Source organism: Pomacea canaliculata, linkage group LG13, assembly GCF_003073045.1.
Source record: "Pomacea canaliculata isolate SZHN2017 linkage group LG13, ASM307304v1, whole genome shotgun sequence".
In the NCBI taxonomy this organism is placed as follows: domain Eukaryota; kingdom Metazoa; phylum Mollusca; class Gastropoda; order Architaenioglossa; family Ampullariidae; genus Pomacea; species Pomacea canaliculata.
In genome coordinates, this window is record NC_037602.1 from 19233799 (window position 1) to 19258955 (window position 25157).

At 38.4% G+C, this 25157-nt stretch overlaps 3 protein-coding genes across 3 annotated transcripts; 1 reads left to right on the forward strand and 2 right to left on the reverse strand.

Moving 5' to 3' along the window:
* Positions 1-1245: 1245 nt before the first annotated feature.
* On the reverse strand, positions 1246-4343 carry LOC112553909 (60S ribosomal protein L4-like). The gene is made up of 9 exons (XM_025221392.1): positions 4233-4343; positions 3773-3950; positions 3397-3642; positions 2802-2926; positions 2512-2641; positions 2240-2396; positions 1976-2059; positions 1573-1732; positions 1246-1439 (listed from the first exon to the last, which is right to left on the reverse strand). Exons 1-9 carry the CDS (start codon positions 4233-4235, stop codon positions 1311-1313), a joined length of 1212 nt encoding a protein of 403 aa, XP_025077177.1. The 5' UTR covers positions 4236-4343; the 3' UTR covers positions 1246-1310.
* Positions 4344-4480: 137 nt separating this feature from the next.
* Positions 4481-16168, forward strand: LOC112554575 (gamma-tubulin complex component 4-like). The gene is made up of 16 exons (XM_025222410.1): positions 4481-4602; positions 5112-5247; positions 5755-5918; positions 6893-6949; positions 7373-7452; positions 7879-8092; positions 10257-10425; positions 10941-11065; positions 11186-11342; positions 12506-12634; positions 12850-12973; positions 13295-13481; positions 14459-14593; positions 15145-15261; positions 15429-15568; positions 15906-16168. Exons 1-16 carry the CDS (start codon positions 4528-4530, stop codon positions 15910-15912), a joined length of 2016 nt encoding a protein of 671 aa, XP_025078195.1. The 5' UTR covers positions 4481-4527; the 3' UTR covers positions 15913-16168.
* A 2435-nt stretch (positions 16169-18603) lies between these two features.
* On the reverse strand, positions 18604-24949 carry LOC112554639 (DNA polymerase iota-like). Its single transcript, XM_025222551.1, has 9 exons — positions 24647-24949; positions 24398-24517; positions 24052-24216; positions 23744-23884; positions 23347-23601; positions 22708-22886; positions 22298-22389; positions 21799-21929; positions 18604-21495 (listed from the first exon to the last, which is right to left on the reverse strand). Exons 1-9 carry the CDS (start codon positions 24795-24797, stop codon positions 20129-20131), a joined length of 2601 nt encoding a protein of 866 aa, XP_025078336.1. The 5' UTR covers positions 24798-24949; the 3' UTR covers positions 18604-20128.
* Positions 24950-25157: the final 208 nt, after the last annotated feature.

The window sequence follows — 25157 nt, forward strand, 5'->3', positions numbered from 1 at the left end:
GTAAAATATGCAGCACACCTCATTGTGATGGCATGTTTCACACAGTGTACAATATTTATCATTGTTAAAAAATGTATCTGAATGCTAATACCTCCCAGAAATATCCCTAAAAAGTTTTTTCTTTTCAATTCATTTTGTTATCCATGCTTTTTCATAAAACTCACATCCTTTGTTTTATTTCGCTTCTTCAGGTGGCAAGTAGTGTCTTCTTAATGTAGTATGCAGCTTGATTGAAATGTTGCCAAAATTGTGCAAATTAAAATCATGTAATGACGATCTTTTTCACACAGATTAGGGAATCAAAATTTCATATTCGATCTGAAACTTGAAGAATTTGTTTTGAACTTAGCAAATGTGCAATGATCAGTAATCAAAGCGAATTCATATTAATCAAGTATTATTGAAATATCCTTGAGGTGTGACATGACTTTTGTTGACCCATTCATATTTAATTCCAGTTCTTTATACTTAGCCACAGCTTTTTGTCAGAATTTCTGAGCTCCCCATTTGTCCTCTGTATTTCTGGCACATGGAAAGAGCAAAGCTTAATTTAAATTTGTAGGGTCAGCAAGTTATTTTCTCAGCTTATAATCTGCAATAGCAAATTGGTAGTGCAAAGGATAACCTGTCTACTCCAAGGACAGTCTTTAACAGTGTCTTCATCAAAACTACACAAGCTTGTGACAAGTGTCATGTGTTGCTGTTCAGGACGCAAAGCAACATACTCAGACTTAAACCTTGAAGTGAGCAGTAGTGTCTTGCTTTATGGCTAAAGATACTACTGGAAAAGTCAGTTCACATTATGTTTTCATCTGTAATTTGTATTACACCCCATTTCTTACATTAGACCACTAATTAGAACATGTTAACCTCTCAGTTGAAACTACTTTGCCATATGGCGCACTGTCAACCTTTAACTTTGAGAAGGGGGGTTTAGTTTAAAAACTCACGAGGCTCCAAGTGCAATAAGTGTCATGTAATAGCTGACAGCATCTGTGAAACTGGAAGATCCCTTCTTGCATTCCAGCTTCAGCATGTTGGCATTTTCTTGAAATTTTATTATGTTGATGTATTGTCTTTATAAGCAAAATTAAAAGTATATATACTTCTTTTGAGATTATGTTTTGGGCAAGTGAAAGGCATTGACTACAGTGAAGACAAATGTGGCAATATCCCACTATGAACATACCCACAAACACATATCACAAGCACTTTGTGCCAAAAGAACTCAGCCAACTATAGCAGCAAATTTCAAAAGTCCATTCTTTTAATTCAGCAAATGAACAAAGCAGATTGATCTGCTATGGTGTTTATTTCTTTGCTGGACGAGATTTCTTCTCTTTCTTTTCTTTTTTGTCTCCTTTCTTGGCTTTAGCAATCCTTGCAGCTTTGGCAGCTGAAGCCTTTCCTCTGGGAACCAGCGGAACAGGTGTTGTAATCTGAAATACAAATTTTAAACTGGTACTACTTTTTCTGCTAGATTTACAAGCTGCAATGAAATGTCTTCATTGAAATATAAAAGAAAACTGATCACAGTTGTCGGCCATGAAAAAGTGTTCAAGTATATCTTACCCCTCGCTTTTTATTGAGCAGTTCTTCCTTCCTCCTCTTTCTCCTTAGTTCAATACTTTTTGCAGATGCTTTGGCAGCGGCAGAATAAGGATTAAGTCGAATCATCACTCTTTTATTTTTTAAAGGATTCTTTTTCAATATTCGCCTCTGTACTTCTTTCCTGCAAATGTTCATATTTTTTAAGTACACACACTATTAAAAAACTTAATGCTTTAATACGTTGGCTACAATATATAGTAAGCTGATCAGAGCTGGTTAAGCTTTCTTTTCAGTTTATATCAACAACACGGACCAAAATGCTCATCATTTCAAATGCATTACACAGAAGGCAGCAACACATGATGGATGCCAGCTGCCTTGAACACATCAAATGAATGTAAAAACACCAGCACAAGATTCTTACTTTGGTGCTCTAAGGGCAGCTTGCAATTCCCGACTCTTCAGCAGACGGCTCAAGTCTGTATTGGACATCTTGTGCATTGGAAGGCTGCACAAACAATTCTTAGGTAAAACATGGAGAAGAAAACTGCTCACTTAAAAATTAAACGTTTACATACTATTGATCAGAAGTGGTAAAATTTGTTTTCATGTTGTTCAACAACACGGACCAAAAATTTCATCATATCAACAGACAATTTTCAACAAGTTAGCAGACAAAGCTACTTACTTGTATCCAGTCTTTTCTTGAGAAGCCTTCTTCCAGGTGCCATAAATCTTATCCAAACGACTAAAGGCAGACTGAGTCCAAATACAGAAACGACCCACATGACCACCAGGTGCAATCTTCAGCAGGTTGAGACGATCAACCTTGATCAATGTAATGCCTGCAGATGACAAACAGCAAGTCCACGTAAAGTTTTGCAAACCAAATCCCTAGAAACAAGAATTCACTTAACCTTTCCTAATTAATATGATGCACTAGACAATTACAAAACACACCTGGAATGTTTCTGAAAGCTTTCGTGATGCCGCTGTCAGTGTTGTAAATAATGAGAGGACCACGACGCTGAATTCTGCGACGATTTCTCATTTTACCTTTGCCAGCTCTGAAGCGCTTGCTGGCATACACCTAAAAAAAAAAAACAACACACACACATTAAATAGTAATGTTAAAGGAATCTTCCCTCTAAGCTGAAAGACCAGATAAAATAATAGGTTGCTATTTCACAAATGTAGCAAAAGACTTCAACATAAAGCATGCTGTTCAAGGCACATCTTTAACAATTTACCTTTTCAATGTCTCTCCAGGCCTTCAAACGCTTGAGCAGAGCAACTGCTTCTTTGGTGCGCTTGAGCTCCTCTGCCTTATCACTCACCACAAGAGGCACTTCTGGGATTTCCTCAATGCGGTGACCTAAAGCAAGATTTATTTATAAGGCAAATTTTAAGAGATATGTAACTTTCATGTAACAGGTCACAGCACAATATTTTGCGGATGCTTTGGCAGCGGTAGAATAAGGATTAAGTCAAATCATCACTCTTCTATTTTTTTAAGGAATTTTCAATATTTGCCTCTGTACTTCTTTCCTGCAAATGTTCATTCTTAACACATTATTTAAAAAAAAACTTCATGCTTTTAAACATTGGCTACTATACATATAGTAAGCTGATCAGAGCTGGTTAGGTTTTCTTTTCATGCTACATCAACAACACGGACCAAAGTGCTCATCATTTCAAATGCATTACACAGAAGGCAGCAGCGCATGATGGCCAACTTCTTTGAACACATCAAATGAATGCATAAACACCAGCACAAGATTCTTACCTTGGTGCTTTATTTTGCTATATGTCTACCAAAAAAAAAAACCAGCCAATGCACCTTACCCTTTGACATAACAAGAGCAGGAACGCCGGTAGCTGCAATGGCTGAAGTGATGGCATAACGACGCTGGTTGACATTTATCTTTCTGTGCCAACGGCGCCATGTCTTAGTGGGAGCAAACATACGGCCTCCACGGCACATGTTTCCAAAAGCACCCTGACCAGATCTGTGGGTTCCACCACCTCGAACACGGGGGATACGAGCCACAGCACGACCTGTACCCCAAGACTCTGCTGAAGTTTGGTGACCTGAAACACGATAATTCAACAGAAAACTGGTTACCAGTGACCGTGTCAAAAGCTTAAGTTTATACTAATACAACCTGGATGCTTTTTCTATGATTTAAAGCATTGAAACAGGTCAGTGTGTTCTTTTTACCAGCTTTAGTTGACACTGCATAGGGCTGGCGTGTATTTTTCAGCATCTCAAAGTGCACAAAGTTGACGATGTCAGGTCGGATCGGGGCCCTGAAGACTGCAGGGAGGGTGATGGTTGATCCTGTTGCCTCACCCTTTTCATTGTACACACTTATCAGAGGACGTGCAGCTGACAACGCCTAAAAGGAATTACAAAAGTCATTTTTTTAATTACCACGCTCGCATAAAATACTCTCTCTTTAAATCGCGAATAAGATGTGAACATTCGCGCATTGATGTTAGCCATCTTGGATCGCGGACACGTGTCTGTAAAACATTTTTACTTTGGGAAAGCTGGTAATTTAGGTTTTCTGTCTAGATAAGCATTTCTGCTGCACAACTCAACAGGAAATGCCACTGTTATGCCTGAACCTCTCACACAGTTTTCAAGATGATGTAAAATAACGAAACAAAATGATTACCATTTTCGGATACGTGCTCCCTGGCTGCGACGATGTAAAAGGAAGTTACCGGCCTACGTGCGTGATCATAGTACAATCCAATCCCACGTGATGCTTCCGCGGCACAAAACGGGATAATTTTATTAAGCTAAAAAAATTAGTTATAAACTTCACTACAGGCTAAATTTTGATATTACTTTTGAAAAACTTTAAGAAAAGGAAATAAATATTTTTAAAATTTATATATTATCTACATAGTTTCAAGGACAGCAACTCTGTGCGTCAAATACCGCCATTTACAAACAAGTGCTTACAAATGCTTCACGAATTGTTGCTCGCATTAACTGGTCACAGTGGTGGTGTTTTTAGAGATTCTGGGGATGGAATAAAGGTGCAACAATTTTAAATGTCTTCAGACCAATGTTGCTTCAATACCAGGCCGAGAATTATTGAGCCCTTTAGAACCTTATGTAACTTTGATTTTCTAGTTTTTCGTGTAGTGTTTAATGTCGTCATGAAGTCAAATCTTCCATTGAATGTGTGTGAGAGTGACCGGGTGAGTGTATGTGTCGGTCACGACGACACAAGCAGGAAAGGATTTGACTGAACAGCATCCTGCCCTGACAGATCTTCGATTTGCCTATTCTAATCCAAATATTCTTGACTATGCTATAAGCCGTATAAGGGTTCCTCACCAGATTATGGCGTAGATTGCATCACAATTAAAATCATTCTCATACCATTTTAAGTGCCACCCAGTAAATCAAGACAAGGTTTTAGTTTAGTTTAGTCCTTGTTACTCCTCGAGAAGCATAGGGCCGCAAAAATCAAGACAAGGAGTTTGGTCAAATGCCTTTTGTTACATCTCCCGTAATCTGACGTATAATTTTTTTTTTTAAGGTTGTTGCAGATTTGCCTTTCATTCACCCATCAGAAGTGACAATATTGAATGATTTATGTCGTCTTGGAACCCAGTACAGTACTTTTCAGAGATTTATTTGTAACCATGGAACTAGCTTCAGCATCAAGACCAGACGTATGTTTATCTTCAAGCAGCAAATTTGTTGAGAGTGCAACATATTAGCCAGTGTTATTTACAGATTCTGTTCTTGAAAGTTTATTTTTAATGTTAGAACATATTTTCCTATCAGTTTAATTCCAATGGGTTATGCTATATTATGTTGTTATAGTTGTAATGCCAACACATCAAGGATATTAAAAAAAATACCTTTGAAGGAGCCATAAAAGCCAATCTAATAACATTCAGTTATTCTTATACAAACTTTTTACATATATTAACACAAAAATGAACAACTCTGCTGTTGATTTATTATTGTCCTTTACACTTAAATAGTCTGTGATCTTTGCTCTGCAAGGTTAATTTCAACATAATTATTAGCTTTTGCTCTTGTTAATTTACTTATGCCAGTTTTTCAGTTCTAAATATCTTAAAATTTATCCCTTCTCCTATGCCCACCAGGAATATGATTACTTGCAAGGTACTGCTGCAACTTGAATCTTATCGTGTTATGTTTTTATGTAGTTCAAGATTCGAAATCTGCTCCACATGGGCTGTACATACAGTCTTTCTGCTGTGGACTAGACCAGGTTTTGCAAGACTATCGCCAAGCACTTTTAGACCTCGAACAAGAAATTCTTCGAGATCCACATTTGCCAGTGTCACATCTACAATACAAGCTGCAAGACGTAAGTCTGACAAATAAAAACCAATTATTTTTAAAGGAGAATCACAGTTCATGTTTATTTTGATAGTTTGGCATTTGAATGGCATTGAATTACATTTTTTGCATGATAGTAAAGACTGAGTATTTTTATTTTTGTAAACTGTTCACTATATTTGGCGTTGTTCATTATTGCCTTCTACTCATATTGCTGAGGGAGCAGTCTCTGTTTGTTCATACCTAGAATAAAATGGCATTTACTCTGTAAATTACAGGATTCTTTCCAAGGTTGTGACTCATTTTTGGCCTTGACAGTGAACCCAACTTTTAGATCAGTTTACTGGTTGCATCCATTTGGCTAAAGAGCAGGCAGACAAGAAACAAAAAACAGGTTGGCGGTTTGCCAAGCCTGCTTGCCAGCTGTTTCACAAACCAGTCTGGGGACTGCTGGTCACACAGCAAAACATTCAAGCATGCTGTTTTGAAAACTTTGTGCACAATGACAGAGTTGATCTGATCTACTCATGTTAGTTTATGTGTGTGTGTGTGCATATCTCAAAGCCAGCATCTGGTGCTTATTTGTTTTCAGCACTTATACCTCCACAGTCTGGGTTTTCGAGTTATTTTCTGCTATGGTTGTATTTGTAAACTAAGGAACGTAAAAAAAAGGAATGTCAGAAATTGCACATCTCTTAGGTAATAATAACATTGGAGCTGTTGGGGAGCTTCCCCAACAAACAAGCTTTCCTTTTTTCTTGCAGATGTCCTGTCTCACTAGTTGATGAAAACTGAGACCTGAAGATACCTGGAGGGCCAGCTGTTCAGTAGTGCTATTAAAGAAGAAACAAAATAGCCACACCAAAAAACACAAGAAAAATGTGGTTTTTAACTTTTCACTTTTCAGTGACAAAAAGATCAGAAGACTACATTTGCCTACTTTATCACGTCACTAGAAAAATAATGGCATGTAATTAAATAACATATATTTTTCTTTTCTAGTTTCAGCTTCTTTTCCAAGCTCTGGGTGCAGTTCTTGATCAGATTATCACACACAGGGTAAATATTTCTTTATTTGTAGATTTCTGTTTATCCTTTATCAAATTATCATGTATGGGGTATTTAATTATTTGTTGACTTCTCTTTAGCCTTTATCAAATTTTTATGTACAGGCAAGTATATATTGGTAGACTTCTCTTTATTCAATGTCAAATTGTCATGTACATGGTATGTATCTGTTTATTTGTATGCTTCTCTTCATCTGTTATCCCATTTCCACAAACATCTGACCATATCAAAAGTCTAAACTGGTTCGTAATTGAATTTCTAATTATTTATTTATTTCAGGGATTATTTGTTGCAGTGAAACTGGTACTGTTATTTATTCATAAAGTTTGCATTTTGAAGTAGAGGAATTTACACCAGGACAGGAAATGGTGATATAGATGGCTATTGTGTCTTATCTTTGACCTTTGCTTTTAGGCTCATGGCTGTTACTTGTTGGATATTCTTCACAGAAATGCAGTATGTGGACTGCCAAAAGTTAAGGATGCACTGGAAAGGTAAGTCATATTTAAATTTGTATATGGTGTCATGCAGCTCAGTTCATTTTATCAAGTATCAAAAATCAATTTTAAAGGACTTCTGCAATCAGTTTTAGTGACAGAACATTTTTGAAAATGATTTGATCTCCTTTCTCCTAAAGAAAGAGGGATGGACAGTTGACTTACCTTGTTCAAGGGTAAGAGTAAATCATTTTTATAAAAGTATTCACAAGTGGACTATATCTGCTGTTTAGAAATTGATATCAGAAATAATTAGTTGGTTATGCATTACTTTTAAAGCAGACAGGTGGAGTACTGTTGTGAATGTCTCTCATAAATGATGGATTTTGCATGTCAGTCAGAGCAAGAGATAGTAAATGCTGTATCTTGCTATAGGATTTTGCATATCCATCAAAGATCATGAATGGTGTTGTCTTGACTTAGGATTCTTCATGTCTGCCATGGAGTGATGTTCAAGCAGCTATGCTCATGGATGCTGCATGGACTGATTCCGGACCCCAACCAGGAATTTTTCATCCAGCATGCTGTAGGGAGCCCAACTGATGCCAAAAGTATGGCTAAAGCCAGTCCACAAACTCAAGAGGATGAAGGAGATCTAGGCATCATGGGAATTACTGGGCGCCAAATGCAGGCATTGGTATGTGGGAATGTGAATCTGTAGATGACATCATCTCGTACTTTTCAGATAGTAATAATGTTAATTTATTTAGTACTTTACCCCACCATCAAAGCCTAACTCTAAGCGCTTCATAAAAAATATATTATAATAATAATAACAACAACAAAAACAACAACAACAAAATAAAGAATTCATTGAGTTCACAGTTAGTGTAGCTGCTCTTGCTAAGAAGAAGGTAAATACCTTTACCATAAATTCTAATACCACTACCAAACTATTCCTTTCTAGCCTTCTCCATTTCCTTGACAGTCTTTTGACTTAATAATAATAATGAGGATTTATATAGCACCTTTTCAAAATTTTTGTTCAGAGTGCTTTACATAAATCATATATAGACTAGATCAGACCTGGGCAAACGCCGGCCCGCGGGCCGGATCCGGCCCGCCTCCTGTCTCTGACCGGCCCGCCCGCTGGCCGCCCACCAGTAAATATACTATATATACAGTATTGGATAAAACTGAGTTAACTATATTAGTCCGGCCCTCTAGAACCATCCCAGTTTCTCATCCGGCCCCTTGGGAAAATTAATTGCCCACCCCTGGACTAGATCATAAACAACCATGGATCCATATTCACATATAACACACACACACTCCTACTACAGTTTCTACTCATATACAAAGTAAATACAGACATACGTCATGCATGCTCAAGTTCAGGACAGGGTCACTGTGAAGTCATTTTGAAAAGATTTATCTGAAGTCTGGACTTAAAGGTGGTAAGAGAATCAGAGTGATAAAGGCTGATGGGTTATCCATTCCAAGTTGATGGGACTTGGTAGGAGAAAGACCTCTGTCCATATGTCTTTGTCTTAGTCAGTGGGACTCGCAGAGGCTTGGCGTCAGAAGATGACCAAAGAGGTCGAACGGATGTATAGATGGGAGTGATTTTGGAGGGATACCAAGGACCGGTGCTAGAAACAGCAGAGTAAATCAAAGTGGAAAGTTTGTAGGCTATACAGTCCACAATTGGCAGCCAGTGAAGAGAGCGAATGGTGGGTGAAATATGTTTGTATCTAGATGGTCTACAGATGAGGCTAGAAGCATTATTCTAGATCCTTTGAAGTTTGTCCAGAAGATACTTAGGAATTCCATTTAAAAGAGAATTACAATAGTCCATCCTTGATAGCACAAGGGCACATATTTGAGTTTTAGTTGCATCAGTGGTGAAATAATGATGAATGGTACTGATCCTATGAAGTTCAAGGTAGGCATTTCTGCAGACATGAGAAATATGCTGATAAAAAGTGAAAGGCTGATCGAGAAAGACATCCAAGCTGTGGACAGAGGTGGAGAAAGGAATAGATGAACTGTTTATAAAGACCGAGTGAGAAAAGGATGACTTAGAAATTTCTTTGGACAAGTAGCAGTTGAGTCTTATCGTTGTTCAGTTGCATTCTGCTTTGTAGCCTCCAGGACTACATATACATTCCTGTGTCCGTGACTTGCAGATGTGATTTGTAGTTGTAGTAGTCGGTTGTAATAGTGGTGGTGCCAGAAACAATGTAGAATTATTTATTTTTGGTGCACACATAACTGTCAACGAGGTAGCATCAACACAATGGCAGTGAAGAAAAAGAATAAATCAAAAGGTATTCTAGTAGACAGTAGATCAAAGAATCAAGTCCACCCTTGTTGACTCACATAGATCCAAAATCTAAAGCAGTGGGGAAAATGTTGCAAGGAAGATGGATGGTAAAGCAGAAAACATTGAAAACCTGTAGGGAGTGGAGAATTAATCCAGCAATCAAAAAAACGGAATCCAGATGGCACAGACGGCGTTTGAGACTGTTAGAAGATAAAGAAAACAGCAATGGAGGCACAGAAGAAAACATTCAAGAACAGTTCTAGGCAAAAGCAACTAAAGGCATTGATCATCATTATTCAACAGACATCAATTAAAGACAGCAAAAACCCAATGGTGCTACAAGAAGAAGAGGGAGAGCTAGTCTTCTCAGGCTGGTAAGGATAAGGGATATCACTCATGTCTCATGTCTTGCAGAAGGTAAATCTACTTCTGATGTGTCCCTTTGTTGTTGTCATTTATTTATTATTTGGCAATAGTTGGTAGTAATATTGCTAGTTAGGCTAAAGGAATGATGATAACGATGATGATTTTGCAGCGGAGCTTGACCTTACCAGATGTTGACAGCACAGCAGATTTGACTGGGCATGTTGTCCAAGCTGAGCTGCTGCCCAGCTACATCCCACTACGTGTTGCCAACAAAATATTATTTGTTGGAGAATCTGTGCAGATGTTTGAGACAAATCAGCAGGCCACCCAGCATTCTGGTGCAGATCACTCTAAGCATTAGTTCTGCTTTGTTTTGTATTCTTGTAGTGCATAAAACATATCTGGAGTATGCAGCTACATATCTTTTTATTGGTGGTTCATGAATGAAAACTCTGAAAAGTGTTTTCAAAGGCATAGATGGCATAATCTGCTGTATGTACAAAAAGGGAGTACATGTATAAAAAAAAATAAAAATAAAATAAACACAAAACATGAAACAACTGGGCTATGCCAGAATTTGAGAGTGCAAAGGGGCTCAGTTCATGAAAGATTTACCTAGCACAGTATTGTTAAGAAGTCAGTTCTTGAAGAGTTGAAGAAATGATGACCTTTTTTTCACCATTTTTCAGACATTAATTTTATTCACTCTTCCCTTGAGGGATGTGGAAAAAAATGACATTATAGACAAAAAAGCAGTTCACCTGTAAGAGTTTGAGTTAAAGTACATGAATGTTTTATTATTCATGGTGTCATTGGTAGATCAGTTAATGTAGTTCATGGTACCTATTGCTAGGTCGGTTCATGAAAGGACGGGAAGCAGAGTTTACAAGAGACATCCAGCAGCTTGCTCAACAGCCACTGTTCAGTGCCTCAGTATTTGAAAGCCTCGTAGACAAGATACGCACACATGTTGCAGAGGTGAGATAAATCTGACATGTAATCTGTACTGTTATAAGATATTGACTCTGCTTCCCCCAAGTGTTGTATGCCAACTACTGACATACTGTTATCAGCAGAACTGTCTCTCTACTGTTCCAGCAACTGTGGGTAATGGTAGTGCAGGAAGCAGACCTGACTGGCCAACTGCGAGTCATGAAGGATTTTTTCTTGCTGGGACGTGGGGAGCTAATTCTTGCCTTCATCGATCAAGCTCAGCACCTTCTAAAAGGGCCCCCCACGGGCAGCACAGAACATGGTGGGTTTTTCAATCTCAGAGTCTTTGATCCATCAGTGAGCATCAGAAGGGTGGTTTCAATACTTTTCAAGTTTTGTCTGCAAATATTTTATCAAATCATTCATCCAGGTTAGGTACAAGATAGTATTTCCTTAAACACTCAAATAATCACTCTTCATTCTCAAGATACACTTCAACAGAATGCCAATAGCAGAGTGAGAACATATGTTTACTCATTAACAACTTCACCATGTGTGTCATTCAGATACTCAGGTATGCATGAATTTCAAGCATTTTTACTGAATCATAGAAAGCAAAAAGTATGATCAAAGTGCAAAATATTCAGAAATGAACTGTTCATAGCTCATTTTTTTCTGACAAGGTTTTATTTTTCTCTCATATTTCAAAGACAGTAGGCCATGTGCTCACCAACGAATTCTTCATTTAAAAAAAATTCTTGACAAATTTCGTCACAATCAGATAGATGAAATAAATTTGTTTCACAGATAATTTCAGACTAGAGCAACATGTGTAAATTGTATTACCTAGATGCCATCTTTTGTAAAAAGAAGAAGAGAAGTTTGAGAAATCTATACACATCCATTAAAACGTCTTCCTCTTTACTAGTTAAGGGAGGGAACCCCCTCTGAAAATATTTGTTTCTGTAATATTATTAAAACTATTCTCATGAGTGCATGACCGGCCCCACTTGCATGAGTTCACCCAGCCTGTGTACGAACATGTTTCCTTTACATCGGGTACCACTGTTACCATCTTGTAAGAATTCAGGGATGTGGAAAAAACATTACTCAGTTTATGTCTGCAGCAACTGAGATTAGGCTGCAGTTTGTATGTGGCATCCTACACAGTAATCTCAGCATGTTAATAAGCATATACCTGGGCATTTGTGACCTCATATATTTGACTCTGTTTTTGCGTGGTGATGTTTGTAGGTCTGTATCTCAAGAATAGCATCGTACACTGAACTCAATTCACTGGCTCAAAATAGTCGTTGTGCTCTGTAGACTTTTACATTGATAATAAGTTATTTAAAATAAAATCTCGTTTGTTATATAAGATCATGGTATAACATTTTGGTGACATGAACTTAAACCAGTAAGAGGGAAGGTGTTTAAGATCCAGTTGGATAAAGGGGAAAAGAGTGTATGTTTTATTTCCTCCAGATGTGAACACAGCCTTCCAGCAGGCAGCACGTAATGTATTGCTGGAGAATGAAGCAATACTGCAGCGTTTTCGATTGACAGTCACCACAGCCAGTCCCACTGGCATCACTTCCAAAACAGAGGAGAAAAGTAAATAAATTTGCTTACTTTTAAGACCATTACCACAACTTTATTCGTTATCGTAGCACATCACATCACTACAAAATAATTTCCTCTCTCTTTTTACATCTATCTCCAGATTCAATACTAGAATTTCACAAATGTGACTAGAGTGACTTAAGCTCAGAAAGATTTTTGTCATCCAAAAGAATTCCTAGAACTAAAGTTGTTTGTTCTTTCAACAGAGACTTTAGATGGAGCTCAGTTGAATTCTGATGCGGCTGTAGAGACAGGCTGGAACTGTCTTGGTTTGGTCTACACTGTTCAGTGGCCTCTCCACATTTTCTTCACTCCATCCATCCTCAAGAAGTAAAGTCTGGCAAGATTGATGCATCTTCTCTGAATTTTGGTTGCCAATACACATGTACACAAACACACCCCTTAAATTCACATACATTTTAAAATCGGCATTCTTGTCTAGATTCAGTAGAATTTAGTTCCTTATGAAAGGTCACTGTGTCAAAAAACTTATGGTTCCCTTCATGCCTTTATATTTTGTGTGTGTGTGGGTTTATATGTGGGTGGAACATTAATACAAACTATTCACAAACACTGAATTCTTTGTGTTATTAACAGCTAATTTTAAAGTTCATGTTGGAGTGGATTCCACTTGTAAATCTTTTGTTATAGGTATAATCGTGTTTTCAAGTTCCTGCTAGCTGTGCGGCGCACACAGCAAGACTTACAGTCACTGTGGTCACTACAAATGTGCAGTAAAAAAATGAAAGATGGTGCACACCCTGCAGATACCAAGATGGTGTGGCAACTGCGGCACCACATGTCCTTTTTGGTTGATAACCTGCAGTATTATTTGCAGGTCAGGGTTGTTTGACAGTATTCTGGAAGACACTGTAGTTAACTTTGAGCAGTTATATTTCCTTCTTTTATTCTCAAACAATTACACATGTCATGGACTCATGCTGCTGTATATGTTAGGTCAGTATAATTTCTGTATGACTTTTATCTCCATCAAAATCTAATGCCTAATTGAAACATATCATAGTAGATTTTCTACAGTCACACAGCCACTCGCTTGAAAAGGATGCTCATTTGAAATTTAGATATACAGGTTGTGACTGGGGTATACATGCCACCTTTCGTTTGAGTTTTCTTTTTTAAATCGTGCAAAAAGGACAGTATTGTGTTTAGGGTAATCATTGTTTCTAAGATGTTTCTTTCAAACATCAGCATTTGAATAGCAGCTATAATGCTATGGCCACTGACCAGTCAAGGCGAATGTGTTTATTGAGGTAGATGTGAATGTATCCTTCCTAGAAATAGGGGTTAAGGTGAGAGAAATAGCCTCCACATTAGTTATTATTAGTTAGCCTCCTCTTAGTTATTGTTCTGGATCAGAAGAGTTTGTTTACAGAAGGCAAAATATGATTGCAAAGATTAATGTGAAGTCCTTCACCACTTACCAGAATGAAAAGAAAAACTTTTTGCGTGATATGGGAACTGGGATTTAAATCAGAAACCTTAACCTGTTTGCTATGTGTGACTATAAAATTGCCATTTAGGGTCCATGTGATATGGGTGTTAGTGGTTTATTTGGGGCTGCTATTGTCTAAGCAAATTTAATCTACTGACTAGAACAAACTAGGAATAAAAGAACAGAAACTGAGGATGTTTATTAAAATACACTTTATAGAATTGAAATGTAGTGGTGATTCAGTAAATTTTATTAGCCATTGGTTTTCAAGAGTACAACTTTAAGTCTCCCCAAAACAAAGTTATCTTACTTGATGTTTACTTGCACTGTGGAGCTCTTACATTTTGTTATTTTCACAACAGGTTGATGTTATTGAGTCACAGTACGGATTGTTGTTGGATAAGATTAATTCCACACGTGACTTTGAGGCTGTCAAACTGGCACATGAGCATTTCCTGGCAGCATTGCTGGCACAGAGCTTTGTGCACATGAAGTCGGTATGCCCTTTGATTTTATTTCCTTCAGCTGTGTAACCTTTCAGGTAGTTACTCCTTTTGATGTTAGTTTTTGTTGGTCCTAGGAGAGGTTTTGAAATGTGGGCACACATTTCAACATGGAAAAAAATCAACTAATGAATAGTGTATACTGTATCAGTAAGTGTTTGTTTTGCGCTTTTATGGCACAAGCCAGCGAAGACCTTTTGAAGGTTAACAATACTCTTGGTGCAAATTAGACATAGTATGGCAAGAGGATGTGTTGTTTTATCTGTTGCAGTTTGTTCTGAGGGATAAGATGTGCTACAAATTTATCAAAATTTTCCAAGACTGACTTTGTAGAACATGAGTTCTTAAAAACAGTCAAGGGTTTGAGAGTACAAAGACAGGGTTGATGTAGAGGTAGCAGAGATGGGTGATAATTCACCAGCCTTTTGCTTTCTTATTTTGTGTTGAAATGTTTACATTCTAAAACAGATTAGTAGGTTAATAGTAATTGCTCTAAAAATGATTGATGCCCACCTGTTGCCCCATAAAGCTGTCACTGATTGCAGGTTTCACACTGTTTATATGAAATCCTGGATCTCTGCTCATCCGTCTGTCGTCTCCTTGCTGTCAGCACCTCACCATCTGTGGCCACAGAACATGCACAGCTGACCACTATCACCAAGGTATATCAGCAAATCATTCTTCCTGACCTAGCATGAAAAACTGGCAATCTAAGTATTGCCACTGTATTTTTCTCTTATTCTGTTTCCAACACTGTATCTGTTAAAAGAAATTTCATTAAAATCATGTGTTAAGTAGCACTAAATGTGTTTGTTTTTTGTTTAAACAGAGCTTCCAGCGACAGTCCAACATCTTGTTTCGCATTTTATCCAGTGTGTCCAGCCACAACGCTAGCCCTCACCTGACCCAGCTACTTTTGCGTTTAGATTTTAACAAGTACTACACAGCTGCTGGAGGTCAGCTTGGCAGGTAAATGGTTAAAAGAAGCAACTTCTCAAGCACAAACAAATGCCTTTCAATAAGCATGGCAGCTTTTAGAAGTTGAAATAAACATGCCTGATCCTCAGGGGAGGTATTTCCATTATTATAATAACAGCAAGGTTTTCTGCACACATAAAAAAATGATGTAAAAAGAAATGCAAGCACAAGATTCCATTCAGAATCAAGAGAGATTGAAGGTCAGCTGCAAGGAGTCAAGGAAAAGTACATTTTTGTTTTTAGTAACTATGGTTTTGCATTTTAGTTCAGCATTATAGTTGCACTTTTCTTTCATTACAAATAAAAATATTTTTAACGTTTGTTCCAGTGTCTGATGAGATTTTGAGAGACACCAGGCATGCTTCTTCCTGGATTATGTGCTTTATGAACCATTAAAAAAAAAACAACAAAGATTGGACATAAACTAGAAGGGTTTGGAATACCATGGACAATCCAGATGAAAACAACCAATGCAGCATGAAATAGAATATATATATATGTGACTTTTTCCTCATGCATGTCAATTTTTTGACATTTTCTCTCTGGAAAAGAGCTTGTATGCAGCCAAAATAAAGCTGAGAAAGAACCCTGCAGTTACAGCAAAGACATTCTGACTGGGCAAGCCGTGGAGAGCAGAGAAAATAAGTGTATATAAGGTGAAGGATGAGCTCAAAAAAGTGCAAAAAACATGCACATCAGCAATTTAGTATATAAGCACCCAAACTCCATTACCTTTGCACTTTGGTGCAAGGTTTTCAAGTCTGTTCCTGCTGTGCTCATCTCTCAGAGACAGCTTATTGCAACATGCGAGGGAATATGATTTGCAAAAGTTCTTATAACTTGATAACGGTCCGATTAGTTTACATTAGAACTTGCCTCTCATTTAGGGCATCCTTGGGGAAGAACAGAAAACCAAGAAAGTAGGCACGAGTAAACGGTAATGTTGTCTAGTATAGTAATAGGGGAACCTGACACTATTGCATGTACTTCCAACTAAGGGAACTGATATTGGTAACCAGAAGGTAAGTCTCTCTGTCAAAGACAAAAAACACATCTGCCTTGCTCCTATTATTTTAAAGTTCCCTGAGACTGATAAACTGGGCTGGATTTATATTTTGGGCTTCACTATGTGCAACCTCTAAGGCAGTGCTACTGAGACGCTCTGGGCCAGAAAAAGCTACATGTCCTCACTATTCCTATATTTATGACCACTTGTTGACTTGTCCTATTTGGCGGCAGGAAGTTGTCCTTTGCAGATTTTTGGTAGGCCACATCCATGCCACACATTCCCATCTTTCACAAGATGACCACCCAGTTTGTTCTTGGTGTCCAGGAAATTTTACTGTTGTACACATTTTTAATTATTTATCCAGAGATCCACCAGCAGTTTTTACAACTAGGTCATTGCTTTTGTTCAGGTCCACTCTGCTGACAACTATTTTGTTTATAAAAACCACATCTTTTAGCAAATTGCTTTCCCTTTTTCTTCAACGCTTATCCATTTTCTTTTTTTTTTTGGGGGGGGGGGGGGTAGCGCTGGTATACATATAGTTTATTCAGTGGTTTTATCATTATATCATCATCAGGAAGTTTGTTTCCACAGCGTCAATAAATCGAACAGTCTCTTGCTGTGATGCAGGCTTTATTGCTGGCATGGCATGAAATAATACCTACCACCCTTGTTTTGAGCCATATAGGGTATCACCTCGAGTGGCTCCAGGCACTGTAGTTACGAAGCAAGAGTAAGTAGTTTTTCCTAAGACAAAATTGGGAACTCAAGCAAAAAAGTATTTTTTTTTTTTTTTTAAGTTACATTGCCCTTACTTCAGAACTACAGCCCCAGGAGGCTTCAGTTGTGTTCACATCTAGTGTGGACAGGACAAAAGAGCATGGTCTGGAAGCTTGTGCCGCAAAGACAATCCAATCTGCATAGCAGAAATGAACCTCAATTAAGTTTCCCCTAGACGAGTGTCGAGAAAGATTAAGCCACTGTCGCAGAAAGAAAAAAAAAAACAGGCTCTTGAGTGTGAACACACATTTTCACGTATCAAGTGCCAGCTACGCGGAATTTATTTTTATTGCTTGCAAGAGAGTCGGAGAGGGGGTATGGAGGCGGACACTGTGAGAAGTTCGCTGACGTTGACACGCGGTTACACCAGGAAGATAGGTGGCTCGAACAACAGTAGCACATTCGTCACCAAGACACAGGATGGTGGGTTGTTGGTTCAAATCTAGCCTTGGCCACACGTCAGCATTTTTAAGCATTCTACTGAGAATAATTAAATTTGAAATGGTGCTGTATCAACTATAGTTGGTGGTGTCAACTTAATTCAATGGTGGAAAGGTGTTTCAGTACTGGAAAGTACATAAGCTCAGAGCAAAAGAAACTTGCATGTTTTGTGTGAGACGGCAATGAAATTTGTGGTATGGTGATGAGAATCTGTTCAAAACCCAGAAAAACGTCAAGTGCCGAAGAAAACATTTTAAAAATGCTAAACACTAACAGTCGTGCCTGTATTTTAATCAGAAACCGAAAGAAAATGTTACTAAACAGTCACCACAACAAACAGAACTTGACTGCGGTCCAAAATAAGATCTACCGCCGATCGCCAGGAATTGCGTGCGGTGCATGTCCCTGTGGGGACGCTGAATGACGGGCTGCTGTGGAAGAGCTCATTTCCAGGTTAAGGGAGACAGGGATCCACCAACCCACTCACCCACCCCACTTACGTGACCGAGAAAATGCTGTCCAGCGCAGAAAGGTCATTGACTTTCCTGCACTAAACTTGTACTTTCGTGCCCCGACGCCCGCGGGAGAACACGGTCGCTCACACCCAAGTGCGAAAGAAAGTACTCGTCTTGCACTAGCAGTGTACTTGTACGTGTACCGCAAGCATACACTGTGCACTTAAAAATCCATTCCGCACTTAAAAAAAAAAAAAAAAAAAAAAAAAAAAAACAATGACCGATATGTTTCCAGCGCTGAACTAAATAAAGATCAGTATAGGTTCAAGCGATTTTGATTTTTGGGTCGTCGCTTGTTGTTTTCGTCTGGAATCGGTACGCAAAGTTCTTCCTCTCACATGTTCGCAAACTGTTCACAGCAGGTTTTGGTTATTATATTTATTGACCTGGAAATAATTAATATAATTATTTGTTTACATCCTTTCGCATGAACACGTAAACTCGATCTTCAACTGCAAAAATTAAAACAAATAAGACTTGTCCGTCCTTTGAAAGATATGATATATATCACATATATTTTTCAAAAATAATGTTTCTAATATATTTCACATTTTTAAGGACTGGGACATCGGGAAGATGCTTTAAATTGTTCACTTCAGCTTTTTAAAAACCAGAAAATGAATTGTATGAGATCCTCGCTAAGGATGTCTGGGGTAAAATTGAGAGATCTACAAGGAGATGGAAAAAAAATACAATAACTTCCTCCAGATCCTAGTCCTCGCTCGAATGCGTGTAAATATATACACATACGAGGTAAACAGTGACCTTTGTGGCCCTGAAAATGACCTCTGCACCTCTCGTCTGCTGTGCTGAAGGTTACGACAGAAGTTCAAGTACACGCCCACTTTTGGGATTTTTTTTAAAAAGGCGATCTCATTAAAGACACGGGGGGTTCAAGATACACAGATGCAGGTCAGGAGGAGGGATGGGAGATACCGTCGATCGACTGGGTTGGGGAGAAGAGTCCATTTTAGGACACTACTAGGATACCGATACAGGAAGGACGGAACCTTGAGTGAAAAAAGATCTACTGACGTAAGAGAATATATTCAGTGGAAGATGCTCGGCTTTGGTGGGGAAGAGCCCAGGGGGGATCCATGATGACAGTTCACATTCTTGCCTCCTCGGAATTTTGTTTTGCTCCTCCTACGCCTCTGATATGTTAAAAGGTGCTGTACACACCCGTGATGCTAAGACAGACAGGGTCGAGAGGAGAACCCAATTATGGACAGGACGATACCATGACGAGCAGACAAAGACGGGGGCGAGGACTGGCTTAATTAAACGCAGTGGAGGAAATAATTCGTTGTCCTATTTTTAATAAACTGACATTAGCAACAGCAAAAATAACACGCGTTTAATTTTTGTTCATATTCTTTCTCATTTGTTTTAGAGACTTCGTTGCCTTCTGCTGAGATTTGTGGGTGCGGACGTTGATCAGCAAGGGACGTTATCAATAAAAAGCCAGCGAAAAATGAAGGCTGGGCTCCCTTAGACACGATGAACCGCTTATAATTCACGACCCTTGTGGTTTCTGCATTATGAGATTAAAAAAAAATCTTTTCTTCCACTTACTTTTTTATCACTGACCCTTATTTAAAAAACGGTCCTATCACACATAAAAGAAAGCAACAATATCAATCCAACCATGGACGTAGATCAATACCACAAAAATGGATCCTCCCTCTCGCTCTCTCACACACACACACAGGTTAATGGAGGAAAGATATTAGGAAAGGCTATGAAAGGATAAAACGTAAATAATAACCACTGATGAAAAAAAATTCAGATAATAGTCACAAAAAGCTATTTTCTTTTGAGATAATTCAGCATGGAATGTGACTGGTTAGGGCAGCCTTTTCCCTTGGCCTTCTTCCCCAGTCCTTGAAAATTGTTTGATTCTACTAATGAAGTAGCCATATTATGTCTTTGTAAAGCAACATCTGCTGCAACTTCCCGTTGGAGGAAAGGGGGAAGAGATGCAAAGAGATCTGGTGCAATGCCTGCTGGGACTGGCATTATTTCACTGGAAAATTTGCTCGACAGACTGTTTCTTCTTTCATCTTTTTCATAACAAGTAGACTTTGGTACTTCAAGATCTCTAGCATTAGAATTAGTATTAGCAAGCACCAAGGATTTCTTTGCAGACATGTCAGGCGCTTCACCCGCTTCAGAATTGAATCTTCTCTGGCATGAAATCCATGACGGTGACTCTGAGGGCAGTGTCTCATCTTGTGTTGTTGTGCTCATGTCATTTACTTTTGGTGCTTTCTCACAAAAGTTCACCTGTTCACCCTCAATGGCCTCTAATGAGTTTTCCAGAGATGCAGAGTAAGTGCTTTCCTTTTTCCTTTTCTCCTCCAGTATTATCTTGGAAGGACAGAAGAAAGACTTTATTGATAAGGGATTGGTTGAAGAAGTTTTGACCTGTGAAGACTTTGCTACATTCTTGGGGCTTTTACATTCAGCTTGTTTTTTAATTGTATGTGAAAATGCAGGTCTACTTTCACCTACAATTTCTCTCTGGATCTCTAGCGGGAGCTGAGCAAAAACCTCTGGGTCTACCTCCAGTGGCAGAGCAGACATATGAAGATCCGAAATTTGAGCCTTTTCTAAGCACCACGTATTTGCAAAGCCTTCTTCTCTCCCAGATTTTTTCTGCTTAACGCCAAAGAAATCCAAGGGCATAGCACTCTTCCTCTTGCTCTTGGAAGCATGTGTTGTGTGCGATTGTGAAGCCTTTACAGTAGAATCTGGTACTGGCGAAGATGATGGTTCAATGCTAGCATCAAACCTTTTATCCATTGTCTCAGTCTCACAGTCCAAAGATTGTGTGGTGTGCTGTAGGTGATCATCTCTCTTTGTCTCTTCTGCTCTATCATGTGATAATAAATGTGATGTGGAAGTTGCTAGGCGATGACATTCTTCCCCTGAAGCAACAGCAGGAGTCAACTGACAGGCTGAGTTCTGTGCAGGCTGACAAGAAGAGCTATGGAGTGGGTGATGCAAGGATGATGATAAGAAAGCACTGATGCTGTTACTGGATATCTCAACCATGTTTGTGAAGGCCACATTTATAACTCGGAGATGGAAAGGACACGTGACATCCACCACCCTTTTGAACAAGTCCATTGCTATGGTAACTAGACGCTCTCGTGCAGTTTCCGTGCATCCTGCAAGAATCCATCACAAATATGAATCAATTAGGATGGAGGAATCCAGTGAAAATGTTAAGGTTTATGAAGACACATAAGCATACATTTCATTTAAGCTTTCTGAATACTTGGATTCTCTTCTCTTTCAATCCTTTGGGCACTAACACTGATTCTTCTGGTACGCATTTTTTTCAATAAAGAAAAAACTAACAATGTTAAATGTGAAACATCAAATTAAACGGAATAAAAAGATTTCCAACATATTTTAACTTTAGAGAATACAAAACATGGTAATACTGGTGATGAAACAGCATGACTTACCAGCTCGCAGCTTAGTGAAGACACTAGATGGCAAGGAACACTGTCTGCTTTCACGTCTGTTCCATCTGTGCTCACTATCTTTACGCACACTTAGTCGTAGGGTATGAGGTGTACGTCCATCTTCAATCAACCTGATTTAGAAAAAATACACAGTAGCAATATTTTTCCTCAATCTGAGGAAATGTCTAAACCTCTAGACTTTATGCCCATGTATTGGTGAGAACTCAAAAAAAAAAAAAAAAAAAAAAAAAAAAAAAAACCCATCAACATTTATAATTAAGAATACTTTATCATTTTTAGAATGCTTGCGACAAGAACAGATCAAAACTAGAAAACTTTCCAAGAAACAAATTATTCCATTTATATTTCAAATATCCATTGTTTGAAATATTTTCTGCACTTATTAATTTTTTTTCTTTTCTTTTCCATAATCTAAATTCAAGATGTTCTGGTGCTTTATAACTGAATAAGAAACCAGATATTAAACTGCATAAAACACCTTGGTAGCAGGCTGTCTATTAGTTTTGAAATGCCAGTCTGAGCATCTGCCTCACTGCTACACTGTTGGAATGACTCTTCTTCACTTAAAGTCTGTCCGGAGAGAAAGCTTTAGCCATGAAATGTTAAGAAAGGTCATTTCATGTAATATTTAATTTTTAAAAAATAATCTGTCATGACTTTGTGACCACCATCTTGCACAACAGAATGTGTATAGCGTTAAATTTGATTCATGTCCGAAGGTGTAGGGGGGGTGTGTGTGTGCATGTGTCTGTGTTTGGATACTTAAGCATGTGCAGACACAAACACATACAAACACGTGTCTCTTGTGAATACAAGAAGAACAATGTGAATGCTAAAAATACTGTAGCAAAAAATGGTACTCATCATAAATCAGCATGAACCAATTACCTGTGGCTTGCTGAATTTCACAACTGGTGAATCATCCACACCAAAACTCAAATTGTGTACCATGGCTGCTGGGGAAATGCCAATTTCTTTCTCAAGAAGTTCAAGGGAAAATTTTTGCAGGTCTGTAACTGATACAATGCCTAATGTCTTCAGTCGTCCCCAGGTAGCCCATCCTATCCCTGAGATGAAAAAGCAAATACAGAAGATCCATTTAGGGGTATATATTGACTAAGTAATAAAGCAAAGGTGGATAATATAAATAAATGGTCCCTGATGCAACATATGTTTTCTTAGCATTAACCATTTTGTAGAGAACTACAGTCTTAACTCGTTATCTCACCAAACCACCTTCCTTCTCCCAGTCTTTATAGCAGAAAGGATTTCCCCTAAAGTTGCCTTCCCTAGTGGAACATATAACCTCTTTATGTTGCCACCCTTATCTCTCCCTTAATATTTGCATGGGAGGGATAGTGAGATAATAAGTAAACTGCAGTAAACTAAGGCTGATTCTTCAATGACATAATCATAATAACAATGCTTATTCCATGTTTCAATGTTGCAATATTTGTGTGTATGCATGTCACATTGATAAAAGAAATTAGTCACATAACATCTGTCTCTTTCACCATCACTACTTGCCTGGGATCCTGTGTGGGCTGTCAAGATGGCTAATATAGTGCATAGCATGACCTGGAAACAGTGTGGTCTGCTGGTTAGGTTTGTGTTGACTACCGACCAGCTTAGCCAGCACCTTGTTGTGGGCCACTCCTGCACAACCTGTTACACCCAGTTCATGGTACAGTGCAGAGCGGATGTCGGCTGCTATTTGTGAGCCAACTGCTAGTCGATGGTGACATCCACACTGGCATTCAAATGATGATGCATTTGCTGAATCTGTTTTGAGTAACACAGTCATGAATATTCTATAATCAACGAGAAGGATATTTCTTTATTCTTTTTTGAAAATTGAAAAACACATATACACACACACGAAGTTCTTATTTTTGAACTGTCCTATTTATATGCATTTACGCACCTTCTGGTAAATACAAATGACCTTCCACATCTGGCTTTGCTAAGCCACCATTTATTCGATGATTCACCATTTCTGTGACGTCAAGAAAATTCTCATCAAAGCCGAGCCTTTCAACATCTGGGGTGTACTTCAGCAAAAACTCTAAAGATAAAGAAATGAAAACAATTTACTCTTGTATCTTATTACTTAATAACACACACCTTTCATTCACCACTCCAAACTATAATGATCATAAAATTCAAAATGTATCTGCTAAAAAAAAAAATGATAATAATGAGAAGCAACTTCAAAAGAATTACACATCAAACCTGAAATCTTGTAGGACATTTCCCTGTAGTGAGTCAGATCCTCTCCATTTACGACCACAATCTCTGGGCATATTTTGATGGCTTCTGTTATGCTTATACCTTTTGTGACTCCTTTCTCACGAGCAGGGTAGTTACATGTCACTAAACAATACTTCTGCTTGATACCTGTATGACACATTTCAAAAGCATTAGCATAGCAACTGGAAAAGTTTGCCTCAGTGAAACTTCATTAGAACTTTTATAAGCTCAAATAAAAAGTGAAACAAACTTTTTAGTAACACCAAGATTTAATGGCATCTGTCGGAGTCCCCCAAATGATTTACGAAGACAGAATTAATCTACATACCAAGAGGCACATTTCTGAGTTTTGGGTTGCGAATCATCTCCACCTGAGCGTAAAAACAGTCACTGTCAAAATGGATGATTGTCCGCCGATGACCAAATCTTGACAATGGGCATTCCGACCCTGAGAAAATGTCAACAGATTATTATTTGTTGTAGTTTATAACTGTCACTTCAAAGTAATTCTTAAGTACATACGCATTGTATTCTCATCGTCGAGTTATATATATTTAATTCAACGTTTGTACAACACCTGCACTTCTGTTTTCGCAGTCAAACGCCGCAGAGTTGCTGGGATCCCCAGTGAAACGACTGTCATGTTTTGTGTCTGAAGCAGAAGGTAGCGACCAGTCCTGCCCGTCATCGTCGCTTCCTTCATTTCTGTCGCTTTCGAGATCAAACATCGCATTTAATCGCCTATCAACGTTTAATATGATCTTGCTTTTATAATAATAAAAAGGCAGCTGTCACACATTTTTATATACTGAGAAAGTGAATACCAAGCTCGAATTCAGACGTCAACACGAGATCAGCTGGCGCCAAGTTTTTAGTGCCATGAGAGTGGTCTCTCTTGAACATCGCAATGAGAGTGGTCTCTCTTGAACTTCGGAATGAGAGTGGTCTCTCTTGAACATCGCTGCTGTGCCTGGGAAACTCGCAGATTTCTAGAATCATAGAACCGGCCTTAGGGCAAGAAGACTCGAGCCATACGTTCATTTTCTTTTATAGAAGCTATCTTTGTGGTCCTTATTCGAATTGGCTGT